This window comes from Chelonoidis abingdonii, chromosome 8 (genome assembly GCF_003597395.2).
Source record: "Chelonoidis abingdonii isolate Lonesome George chromosome 8, CheloAbing_2.0, whole genome shotgun sequence".
In the NCBI taxonomy this organism is placed as follows: domain Eukaryota; kingdom Metazoa; phylum Chordata; order Testudines; family Testudinidae; genus Chelonoidis; species Chelonoidis abingdonii.
In genome coordinates, this window is record NC_133776.1 from 17,260,324 (window position 1) to 17,273,638 (window position 13,315).

Genomic DNA, 13,315 nt, shown 5'->3' on the forward strand with positions numbered 1-13,315 from the left:
GAACAACTATATGCAGAATGATATTAAAATAAAAACACACAGCTGGAGGCACAACAAAAATTGAACAGAAAAGAAAAGCAAAGCATGGTTTCATTCTTTTTTCCTTTTTAAGGCAGAGTAACTTTACTAAGAATATGTTTGAAAAACAGTCCAGTTCTGCTAATCTGATCCTAAGATACACTGCTTTCAGCCTGACCCTGCAGTTCCTATGCACATAAACTCTCACTAAAGCCAGTGGGAATATTTAATGTAAAATGGCAGCAGAATCAGGTCCTCAACCCCTTATTCAAAAGAAAGACAAAAATGTTACTTACTTTACAGTAACTGAAGTTCTTTGGGATGTGTTTTCCACCTCGATTCCACTCTCGGTGCACATGTTCCTCATGCCTGTAAGATTGGATTCTTTTGGCCAGCAAGTGCCCATTGGGGCCTAGATCTCCTCACTTTTCATCCATCCCCCCCCCCCCCCCCGAGGCATCAGGGTGATGCGACCCCAACCATGGTGCTTAGCCAAAACAGAATCCCAGAAGAGTAGGACTCTAGTAGCAAGAAAGGAGGGCAGGGTGTGGAATTCACCTGGGCAAACACATCTCAAAGAACCAGTTACTATACCGTAAGGTAAGTAAGCTCTCTTTCTTTTAGTGATTGTTCACAAAGATTCTACACTTGGTGAGTAACAAACAATCCATTTGCTTGTATCTGTCATACTTAAACAAAAACGGCAAGACAGCCCTACCAAGATACACATCCATTCTGGAAGCCTCTGCCATAGAATAAGTGTCCCCACAATAATGGTCTGAATCTCCAACCCTTCAAGCTGATGTAATAGCAACTAAAAAGGCAGTCTTCACTGATAGCAACCTGTTCCCTATACCACCTAAGGACTCTAAAAGGAGACCCATCAATCCTGTTAAAACTATACTGAGGTCCCAAGAGGCAGGTGACTCCTGAACTGGAGGGAGCAAAAAAATAAAACTAATGAATAGGGCCATTAAGGAATCTAGCCACTCTAGGATGGAAAAAATACAGTTTGGCCCTGGATACCAGGGTGATGTGCAGATATTATTGCTAGATAAACCCTGATGGAAATAATAGGAAGCTAAAGTGGTTTCAGGCCTAGGAAACAGTCCAATTAGTTGAAGTGAGAGTTGACAACCACAATAGTTTAAGATCTTTTTTGTGGAAGAAGATGGCAAAGAAAGTTAAGGCTACTTTAATCAAGTTGGTCACTTGCTGCAGTGATCTTTCCTGGATCAACCCATCATTGGGATATTGATAGACCTGGATCCCTTCTCTCCTTAAGTGAGCTACTACAACTGCCAAGTCCATGAACAGTACTGGTGCTGTGGAAAGACCAGAAGACAAGACACTGTACTGGTAATGAAGTGTTTCTACTAGAAATCTGAGGTATTTCCTATGAGCCAGATATATGGATATCTAAAAATAGGTGTCTTGAAAGGTTAGAGCCATGAAAGTCTTGAGGATCGAATGGAGGCTCGAGTCATCATCCTGCACCTGAAATGGTGGATGAAGTTGTTGAGACATCAAAGGTCCAGAACAGGATGCGAGCCACCTTTCTTCTTTGGAATGAAAATATAATGTGAATAAGAACTCCTTCCCTTGAACTTAAAGGGCACCTCCTTCCACTGTTCAGAGATGCAGGAGAAAAACCAACTCTTGCTTCAACAGTATGTTGTGAGAGGGTCTCAGAAGAGGAATGGAGAAGGTACCTGAAGGGTAGTAAGCAACTCTAACTGCATGCAGTACCTCTCGCTGACAATCTCTCACACCCACTGGTCCACAGTGATCCCAGCCCAGGCTTCCCCCAAAAAAAGAAAGGCAGTTTCCAAAAGGGCTCAACTATGGCATGAAAACAGATGTTGAGAGGAAGACATTGAGTGCATTGTAGCAGAGGAAGAAGCAATCGGTTGTCTATTCTGGAAGCTCTGCTTCTCCCTTACTCGCTCCAATGCCCTCAGAAAGTTATAACAGTATGAAGCAGAGCAATTATGTGGGAATCTTGAGGTCTGGTTTGCTTTCTTCTTCGGGCTGAGCTGTACAAACCAAGAGAACTCAGTGACTCAGGAGTCCTTTAACAAGTGGCGGGCCTCATCCATTTTTGATTAGCGTTTTGGACCTCTCCAATTCTGAACCACCACCAATGTGATCATGGTGCATGTGGACGTATCAGATACATCCAAAGCAGCCTACAGGGAAGTTAAAGCTATCAGCTGCGCCTCTAGCACGATGGATTTTAATTCTTCCTTATGCTCCTGCAGCAGTCTTTCCATAAACAGAGAGAATTTGTTCCAGTTCAGACAGTCACATTTTGCCAAAAGCTGACAGTTGGGAGACTGGAAGAGAAGACAACTTTTCTGCTGAACTGATCCAGTTTCTTAGGATCCTTTTTCCTTGATGATGTTTTTGGAGGCCCTTTCTGCTTGGATCTTTCTGTAACAGCCACTATGACAAGTGAATTTGGCACTACAGGAATGGCATAGTGGGTCAGACAAATGGTCCATCTAGCCCAATATCCTGTCTCGGGCAGTGACCAGTGCCAGATGTTTTAGAGGGAATGAATGGAACAGGACAATTCTGAATGATCCATCTCCTCTCATACAGTCCCAGTGCCTGGCAGCTGGAGGTTTAGGGACACCCAGAGCATGGGATTGCATTCCTGACCATCTTGACTAAAAGCCATTGATGGACCTGTCTTCCATGAAGATATCTAATTTTGAACTCAGTTATACTTTTAGCCTTCCAATGAGTTCCACAGGTTGACTGTGCGCTGTGTGAAGAAGAACTTCCTTATATTTGTTTCAAACCTGATGCCTATTAAGAAGCAAATAAAAATACTTGAAACCCTTATAAGGACCTTCATACTGTCTATCCATGCTTTTGTAAGTGGCAGGTATCGATGCTGGAGCCTGCCACAAGTCCACTGCAGGTTCTAATAATCCCTTGTTAATAAGCATAGCGTCTACCACACATGGAAGGGTGCAGAATGTCTAGCAGCTTTTGTAATTTCTCTTGCACTAATTTTTGCAGGATGTCAAGGGTCTTGGCCATACATTTCTTCAGTTTTGGAATGCCTTAAAGTCAACTGTTGGACAAGGTAGAGAGATTGGCTACCATATCAGGGGAGGAGGATGAAATTGTTGCCGGGATCAACTATTCTTCTACCCCTGCCTGTTGTAGCCTTCTCCGTCTTAGGGGAAGGCAATCTTACCCTAGACGTGAGGGCAGAGGACATTGTTTGAGGGCATATAGTTGCATATACCAGACCACCCAGTAGGACCATGACTGGTAAGTAGGAATGAGGAACTGTATGGCCCACTCTGCCCTTATGCCCTTGAGTGCGGGGGCTGAAGGACATCTAGAGCACAGGCCCACCCCCAACAAGCACTGCTGGCCAAAAAAATCCAACCTGGTGTACATAAGGTGGAAACCATGTGGACTATCACTTGAAGAACAAGGCATTTAAAGCTTCTCCCAATTTCAGTCTTTACTGGAAGGTTCGTTTTGCTCCTACAAGTCATGAAGTAGGAACTTAAAATCTATCCTTGCTGCCTTCCAATGCAGCCGACAGGCTCTTGATTGACTCTTCCTGGAGATTTGTGGGTTAGAGAGACCAGGCCTTCAGATCAACAGTCCCACAAGAATTCTTACATAAGAACAGCCATAATAGGTCAGATCAAAGGTCAGTCTAGCCCAGTATCCTGTCTTCTGACAGTGGCCAATGCCAGGTGCCCCCAGAGGGAATGAACAGAACAGGTACTCATCAAGTGATCCATCCCCTGTTGCGCATTCCCACCTTCTGGCAAACAGAGGCTAGGTTTACCATCCCTGCCCATCCTGGCTAATAGCCATCGATAGACCTATCCTCTATGAATGTATCTAATTCTTTTTTGAACCCTGTTATAGTCTTGGCCTTCACAACAACAAAGAGTTCCACAGGTTGACTGTGCATTGTGTGAAGAAATACTTTCTTCATCTGAAAGAACAGCCATTCTGCTAGATAAACATTAAAATGTCTGTGGAATTGGGAGAAAGATACTTACTTTGCTATTATTTTACTGTCTCCGTTTTCCTCCAGGGGTGCTGCTCCAGTGGCATTACAGGATTGGGCCCAATAAGTTCTTCTAATTTTTAATAATTGTAATTATATGGTCGTTAACTTACATTATTTTTATGGTACTGATACAATGCCACAAATATTTTTTCAAACATTCTAATCAAAAACATGCATTGCTTTGGCAGTCTCTTTTGAAGTAACTATAATATACACAAAAAAGGTTAAGAAAAATAGTGAAAAATACTTTTCAAAAGTATCTGTCCCAAGTGATTTAGGACCTTCAAAAAATGGCACTTGAATGCTTTTGAAAATTGTACTTATTATGAAGCCTATTTTTCTTAACTAGAAGGCCATACCTGTTGCAATAGTCAACTATAGACTCTCGAGTTGTGAATAAGGCTTCCTCTCCCTTCTTGGCTTTTGCCCATTTAGAATCCAAAAGGCAATCCACAGCTTTTGAGGCTGAAAGGAAAAAGGGAAAAACAAACCTGTGATAAAATATAGAAAGAGCTCACTTCAATATTTGATCCACCCAAATACTACAAAAACAGAATCTGTAATTAGTTACCTCAGTTTTGCTAAATACAGGAACCCTACCTGTATAATGAAACAAAAATACCCCATTCTTAGAAAGAGAGGACACGGTGTTGCAACAGAACTCCCACTGATGCCAATGGGAACTTTGCCTGCATAAAGAATCCAGGTTCAGATGCATACTTTTTACAATATTATATTACAAACCAATTTTAATAGAACATTGCAAGATCAAATCCTACCCTAAAGAAGAATTTTGTTATAATTCCAAAACTAAGGTGTGAGGATTTTCTGTTTAAGAAATTCCAATGGGACCTTAAAAAAAGAGATTATCCTCTACAGTAGTTTGTGCTGCTAGTGAATGAAAATAAAGTTAAATTGATTAGTCCATTTTTACTATCCATGCTGAAATGTGGGAAGTACAACATGTAAGTAATTTAAAGAAAAAGTCAGATTTTTAAAATTTATTTCAAGGCATGATTTATTTAATTTTTAACATTACAGTTAAATCTTTAAATATTCTTGGTCAAATTCTATGAAAAGGAGCCATGTGACTATCTAAAGAAAAATCTGGCACAAAATATGGAACGGATTGTTATGTCCAGGCTCTAAAAGGAACAGCAACACACTAATCATGGAGCAGATAAGATAAAAAGAACAAGCGCAGAGTTATTTGTTTATCCTGGACAATTCTGATTAGCCTGTTCCCCGAGATTGCTGTCCCACGCTTTCTGTATAACTGGCTTGCAGACACCAAACGTCCAAACATGTACGAAGGTGTAAGCATATGCACACAGGCTCAGAAAGAGTGTCTGAAATCATAATGAAGATTTTAAAACTTAAAACAACCAAACAAAAGAAAACCATAACTCCCATAACTCAATTCTCTGCACGATGCAATTAGTTACTTTAGAAGTTTAAAGGCTCCAGGTCAGATCCTGGCCCCCAATAAAGTTACTTTGCACTGGTAGTACAATGCAGCCTTCAAGCCAATTTAACCAGATACCAGTTATATGGAAATTTCTCTGGCATAGTGTTATGTTCAGATGGCAGAAAGATATTGTAGTCAGCCCCACAGCATTGCTTCCCAGTCTCATCATAGAGGGCATTTTGGGAACACGAGGCCTGGCCGGAGTGCTGCTGTGCTCTGGTACTCCTGGGCTACAGAAGGGCTCTGTGAGGGCTACTGCAGTCAGGCATTTAGCGAGAAGGTAATTTACAGCAGAACTACCTTTGTCCAACTCTTCAGCTGCACTGACTGGAGCTCTGGCACAGCTGATCATACATCCTTTTCCCCCTTCTTTTTTTTTTTTTTTTTTTTAATATTCACACTTTGCACAATAGCTCTCGCATAAACAGGTTGCCCCTCTGGATTCCAATTTTATCCCTTCAGAACTGAAAGCCTTTGCTTTCAGCCAATCGTTACTGAAGTATTCTATTAATGTTATTGATTATACCATGTGATCTCCCAGTTTGAGGTTGAATGAGTATAAAACACAAATCCAGCTGTTTGTGTGTGTAGCCAGGAAAAGAGTTAACAATTTTTTCCACTCTTTAGTCTGGTGTATTACACATATTTTGTTTTACAATCTCTTACTATTGAGGGTTTTTTTAAAAAAGCATAATGTCATAGAACTATAATCCATACAGTGCCAGAGCATCAAACCAGTAAAGTGTAAATGTCATGAAAACACTTCCAAAATCCAGTCCAATCACATGGAAAACAATTAAGTCCTTACTCCAAATTCAGGTTTGTTGGAACTCTACAATAGCTTCATGGCAAAATATATTGGTGAACTATTCTGTCAATCGTAGAATCATAGGACTGGAAGGGACCTCAAGAGGTCATCTAGTCCAGTTCCCCGCACTCATGGCAGAACTAAGTATTATCTAGACCATCCCTGACAAGTGTTTGTCTAACCTGCTTTTAAAAATCTCCAGTGATGGAGATTCCACAACCTCCCTACGCAATTTATTCCAGTGCTTAACCACCCTGACAGTTAGGAAATTTTTCCTAATGTCCAATCTAAACCTCCCTCGCTACAATTTAAGCTCATTGCTTCTTGTCCTAGCCTGTAGCAGAGTGGACCTCTGCTCCTGCCCTGAAGGGGTTAAAAACAGCCCTGGGAAGGGGCTAGGGCTGGAGAAAGCAGCCTTTAAGCTGCGCTGATTGGGGAAGTGGCTGCAGCTGGGGCCACGCCCCAAACTGAGCAACAGGGCCTAATAAGGCAGCCAGGGGAGCCAAAAGCAGAAAGTCTCTCTCTAACTGGAGAGGGAGACAGGCCTGGCTGCTCGGGAACTCACCCAGGGGACCTAGAGGAAGGCAGGGCTGAGGAAAGGCCTTAGGAGCTGGGAAGCCCTAGGCCAGCAACTCCCCAGGCTGTAGGGCCTAATTCTAGGCCTCCGAGATACTGGGCTTGCAAAGGGGCACCCGGAGGGTGGGTAAAGGCAGCCAGGCCAAAACCCCTTTGCCTATGATGAGTGGCTGATACTGCAGTCTGCCCCAGGGCGTGGGGGCTAGACAATGACTGGGCAGTAGCCAATACTGAGGCAAAGTGGGGATAGAGGGTGGAGGGTTCCCAGGGAGGGGAAACCCTAAGGGAAAGGGGTTGCTGCCAGGGGGCAGAACCCCATGTAAAAGGGCACTGGGTCCAGATAGTGACACGGGGGCCAGCCGGGACAGGTGGATTACTGGCCTGCAGAGGGCACTCCAAGCTGGAATATTGAGCTAATTCCTGAAGTGACCAGTAGGAGGCGCCATGGGGGGTGAGGCCACCCGGTTACATATCCTCAGAGGTTAAGAACAATAATTTTTCTCCTTCTTCCTTGTAACAACCTTTTATGTACTTGAAAACTTATGTCCCCTCTCAGTCTTCTCTTTTCCAGACTAAACAAACCCAGTGTTGTCAATCTTCCCTTATAGGTCATGTTTTCTAGACCTTTAATCATTTTTGTTACTCTTCTCTGGACTTTCTCCCATTTGTCCACATCTTTCCTGAAATGTGTCACCCAGAACTGGACACAGTACTCCAACTGAGGCCTAATCAGTGCAGAGTAGAGCGGAAGAATTACTTCTCATGTTGTACTTACAACACTCCTGCTAATACATCCCAGAATGACATTTGCTTTTTTTGCAACAATGTTATACTGTTGACTCATATTTAGCTTATGGTCCACTATGACCCCCAGATCCCTCTCCCTAGTGATTTCCCATTTTGTGTGTGTGCAAATGATTGTTCCTTCCTAAATGGAGTACTTTGCATTTGTCCTTTTTTAATGTAATCCTTTTTATAAACTATTTACAATCCTGTTTTATATCCCACAGTAAGAATTAAAAGAATTAAAAATCAGTTAGGAATACACTGATCATCTTGGCTGTATTCTGGGAGTCACAGGGAGACTTGCCTCTTTGAGAGAGAGAGGGACCCACTGCATCTGTGCCTTCCAATTGGGCTTCAGAGCAGGGCCATATTAAAAGGAGGAGACTGAGACAAAGAGAGAGAGTGTGAGCATGTCAGTCAGGAAGGGGCAGCAGGCATGAGCAGCCTGAGACCAGAGGAGAAACGAAAGAATAGCAAAGAGTGGCTAGAGGGAAAGAACAGTGGGGAAACAGTAACTGTGAGTTGCTGGTGACTAGTTCAGAGGAAAGCTGTTGGGAGGACTGACTAGCGCTCGGGAACCTTTATGAGTTGCAGGGAAGCTTGCGCAGAGGCCTTAGGAATGAGGGAAAGAACCAGTCTGATCAGTGCAAGCCAGACCTAGATGCAAGGAGTTGACTCTAGAGGAAGATCCGCAGGACCAGAGGTAAAACTCATAAGTAAGGAGGCCTGGGGAGTGGAATGCTGCAGGCATCTAACGTGCTGCTATAGAAGACGACTTGTGGGAAAGAAACTCATGTTGGAACTCTCAGGTGAACGCCTTGGAGAGCGAGGGTTCTGGAACAGGGATAAAGAAACTGGGGTTGAAGGGTTAACAACTCTCAGGTGGGCAACCAGAGAATGGTGACCTCTGAACGGGATTGAAGAGTGCTATGTTGTAACCCTGAAGCATGCTGTGTTCTACTTTGGGGAGAAGCTGTTTTTACCATGAGGGATGTGAAGATTGTGGCACTTGATATGAATAAAAGCGTCTGAATTTGCTGCTGAGAGAGACAATATTCATTTGCCTAGGTGGCTGAAATGGAAACTAAGGCGGGCTATGCCTGTGCTACTAATGTTGGAAGCAGGAGGGTGCCCACGATGAGGTTTCCGTATAATACTGAGGGATACACAACAGAGCACTTTGTTTCTATCCAGGCCAAACTGAGACTTTGAACTACTATAGTATTACAGCACCATTATACCAAATACAGGTGGAGTAATCCTGCTACCACACTACCCTAAGCCAGCAGGGGATGGGTACAAGTGAAAGTAGTATCCTTAGCCCCTGGAGGAAGGAAACAAAATCCAGCTCTCCTCAGCCAGGAAGGTCACCTTAACTTGGGGCTTTTAAGGGTGGTGATGGGAAAGGGATGGAGAAAGGAAGTGATGGACGCCCTTCAAAAAATAAAAAATGATTAGCATAAACATTTTAAACATCAGCACGACTTACTGAACACTCAAGCAAGAAATGTTTTCATTCTATGTTAGCAGAATATGCTGTTATATTACTGCTATTTTTGTATAAAATTTTACCAGTGAATACAAGATCAGGAGGATAGGGTGTCATCTTCAAAAGTTACAAGGAAATAAGCAATTGAAAAATATAAAATATAACCATTCAAACTACCAAGAAAGCTATAATACAAGTACACCACTACCCCGACATAATATGACCCAATATAACATGAATTTGGAAATAACGCGGTAAAGCAGCACTCTGGGGGGGCAGGGCTGTGCACTCCGGCGGATCAAAGCACATTCGATATAATGCGGTTTCACCTATAACGCAGTAAGATTTTTTGGCTCCTGAGGACAGAGTTATATCGGGATAGAGGTGTATATAGCTCTTACATAGCCCTTTATATTTGAAAAACACTATGAAGCTTAACTGAACCTCACTACACCCATCTGAGGTATGTAATTATTACCTTCATTTCCATTTTACAGATAGAGAAACTAGGGCAGGAAGGTTCAAAAGCTCGTCCAAGGCTACAGAAAGGAGTCTGTGTGAAGTTATTAGACAAGAAGTCCTACTTCTACTTACAATCCTAATGCCACACAAAACACCTCAGAATTTTTGTAACATTACTTCACAATTACAAGCAAACTAAAAATAGGGTTTGAAAAAAAATCACTGGCCATGGCACATGGGATGGTTTCCCTGGCGATTACGAGACTAAGCCATCAATTTCATATTAAAAGATCATTTATACCCCTTACCATTACAAAGGTAAGTTTCCGGATGAGAACAGAATAGCCAATGTAGTACTGTCTTGCCAAGTCTGTACACAGTACCTCTACTACTCTTCATAGCTCTATGAGGCAGCAAGACAACGAAATTAACAAGATTCTGGTTAGTTTCCTGCTTCCATTCAGAACTTACAGGAATACTGTGAAGCTGTCATGAATCATGTTAGTTTAATGCTGCTACTGCTGTTTGAGAAAGCTCTGTATTCACAGAGAAAAAAGACCCCAAAACTGGAAACTAAGAGAGGGGTTGTACAGTGGGAACTTGCTGCCACTTCCCCTGCAGCAGCTTGAAGGCTCTGGGGAAGTAAAGTAGCAGAGTCTGTCCCTTTCATAGCAACCAGGATACTCAAGGGGATGGCGAAGAGACAGAAAGCTACTTCTCCCTTTCAGCAGCTAGAGGTGGGATGTGGTGTCAGATTTATCAGACACTTACTACTCAGTGACTGATTAGAACATGAGAGCCCCGAAGCAGGCTGCGGGGATAACTCCATTAGAAATCTCAGTCCTCCTCCCTTACCAGCAGATAGGAGTTGAAGACAGATAGGGCTTTTCACCAGGGTGTCTTACTCTGGACCTCACTTCTGCTTTCCTGACTGTGTCTTCTGCATCTACTTCAGGTTGGTAAATGTAATCTTCTGAGTAGTAAGTGCCTTGTTAACTTCCCTGGACTATAAATGATATACAGCTTACTAATTAAGAATACTAGTAACCTAAATTTAAAAAAAAGTATAATATTTGTAAATATGAAGTATCATTATTTGGTTACAAGTATTCTTACCAATAAAATAATCAACTCTGTGGCCCATCATGTTGGTAGATTTTGTTGGACAGTTGAACCGTAGGTATTTGGCTACAGCCTTCTCCTCTTTGAACGGCTCACCAACTTCCTATAATATAAAAATATAAAATTAATGCTGGTTTAAACACACAGCCAAGATCAGGGGTGGGCAAACTATGGCCCGCAGGCCACATCCAGCCTGCAGGACCCTCCAGCCCAGCCCATGAGCTCCTGGGCCGGGAAGCTCGCTCCTGGCCCCTCCCCCACTGTTTCCCCTCCTCCACAGCCTCAGCACGACCCACCACTGGCGCAAATGCTCTGGTTGGCCAGGCAGTGGAGCTGCAGAGCCCAGGTCTGACTTGGTGCTCTGTGCTGCGCAGTGGTTATGACATGGCTGGCTCCAGCCAGGCAGTGTGGCTGTAGCGCCGCCAGCCACCGGCGCTCCAGGCAGCACGGTAAGGGGGCAGGGAGTGCTGGATAGAGGGCAGAGGAGTTCAGGTTGGTGGTCAGAGGGCAGGCATGTGGATAATGGTCAGGGCGGTCAGAGGGCGGGGAACAGGGGGGTTGAATGGATGCAGGAGTCCCTGGGGGCAGTCAGGAAGGCGGGAGTGTTGGATGGGGCAGTCGAGGGCAGGGGTTCCGGGGTCGGTCAGGAAGAAGGGGTGATTGGATAGGGCAGGGGTCCCGGCTGGGGGGGGGTGAGAAGTCAGAAATGAGAGGACGGGTTGGATGGGGCGGCGGGGGGGGCCCTCAGGGACAGGGGGTTGGATGGGGCAGGAGTCCCGGAGAGGAGGGGTCGGGGGGGTGGGAGAAGCGGGGGGGTGGGAATTTTGGAAACCTGATGCGGCCCTCAGGCCAAAAAGTTTGCTTGCCCCTAACCAAGACACTTTCATTTGAACTTAAATCTCAACTGCTTTAAAAAGCACCAAGTTTTTTTACGGCAATATATAAATAACGAACAGCATGGTCCTTGCTCCAAAGGTCCAACTGAAGATATTACCTCACCAAACTCCTCTCTCTCTCTACTATTGATCACTGACGTGTCCCATATAAATCTCTCTCACTAAAAAAGAATCATCTATTTTTTCTTTATTATATTCAGTCATAGCTTTAATTCTGTTGTGCAACAACTAAAAGCATCACATTTCAAAATTAATAATTAATGACAAAATAGGAAGAGAACATTTTAAAAGCAAAGGTCATGCCTAATTTTTTCTCCTAACCTTATGCCACGTGATTTGGTCCCTTCCCCACACCTGACTTGGATTTTTTGAAGACCGTACTACTTGTCTGACAGTAAATGCTGTCATCATAGAAAAAATTGTCTTCATATTGTTTTGCTACTTCTCCTGTTTTTCAGGTTTACTTTCTTCCTCCTCTACTATCTGAAATCTCGTATACACCCTTCTCTCTTGCCATTCTCCCTCCCTGTCTCTTCACCCAGCATCTGACCACTTTTTAAAAAAAATCACCATGAAACTAACTGAAAAGAGTCCTAGCAAATAGGAAAATTGGTTTAGTTTTAGTAAAACATGTTCTATTGTCAATTCGGAATACCAGTCCTTTATTCATCCACCGAACGGTTAAACCACGGAAACAGTGGTGCAAGCTATTGTACAATGTCTTACCCACAGATTCCAACCCAAATGTAGAAGAACCAACTGTAGGATTATGATGTTAATGTCTTCTAAAAATAACGACCAACACATCTTTCATCTAGCTGAATCCCAAAAGCCTGTGTATAGTGGTTAGAGAAACTGACTGAAAGTCAAGAAATCTGGATTTCTATTCCCATGTCTGCCACCAACTTCCACTGAGCCACTGGCCAACCACAACCTTTGCCTCAGTTTTTCCATCTATGTAATAATGGTCATATTTACTACTATTTGTGAAATACAGTGACACTAAGATGAGAGGCATTTAATAAGTATTATTTATTTATCCAAATGAAAGTATAGGTACAATTTTAGGTAGGCACCATATAATTATCCACTTTAGAATTTGGCCAGTGCAGTTCAACTTAAGTGCTTAGTCTCAGTCAACAGCTTAGTCTCTGAAACTGCCAACAAAGTGCCAGCTGTGATGTTCAACTGAACACCTGTCCAAATGAACTGGACTAAGACGACTTTGTGTTTAAATGAATACTTTCATTGTAGGCTATAAAACATGTTTGTTTTTTAAACTAGAGATGAAAGAGCACCTTGGATCAGGTTTCTTAGGTAACAGGTATTCAGGGGGAGGGGAGGTTATTGTGGTGGTGTTTTTCTTTTTTGACCATATGTATTTAGACTTTTTCTTAAACAGATGTTAACCTGGAGTCTGTAAAGGAAAAGATTTTTATTTTTTTAAAATACATTATTTTTATATAAAAAAAAAAAAAACAAAAAAATCCCCTCACCCCTATGGGTGGTATGTGTCTTCCAACTCGGGTCTCTAGAGCCTGGAGTTGAGGGTCTGCGCAGATATTAGCTGTCCTAGCACTGCACTCTTCTGGACAGAGGCTCTGATGTTGTCCTGGGATCTGTTGGAGCCACTCAC

General features: G+C 43.1%; 1 protein-coding gene across 2 annotated transcripts in view; it reads right to left on the bottom strand.

Moving 5' to 3' along the window:
- The window catches only part of SEC62 (SEC62 preprotein translocation factor), a 35,580-nt gene that overhangs the window by 14,135 nt on the left and 8,130 nt on the right, over positions 1-13,315 (bottom strand). For both annotated transcript variants that reach the window (XM_032783704.2, XM_075068402.1), the window contains exons 2-3: positions 10,778-10,886; positions 4,432-4,537 (exon numbers count right to left, since the gene is read on the bottom strand). In XM_032783704.2, the coding sequence (XP_032639595.1) occupies positions 4,432-4,537; positions 10,778-10,886 (215 nt within the window). The remainder of the gene's footprint in view (positions 1-4,431; positions 4,538-10,777; positions 10,887-13,315) is intronic.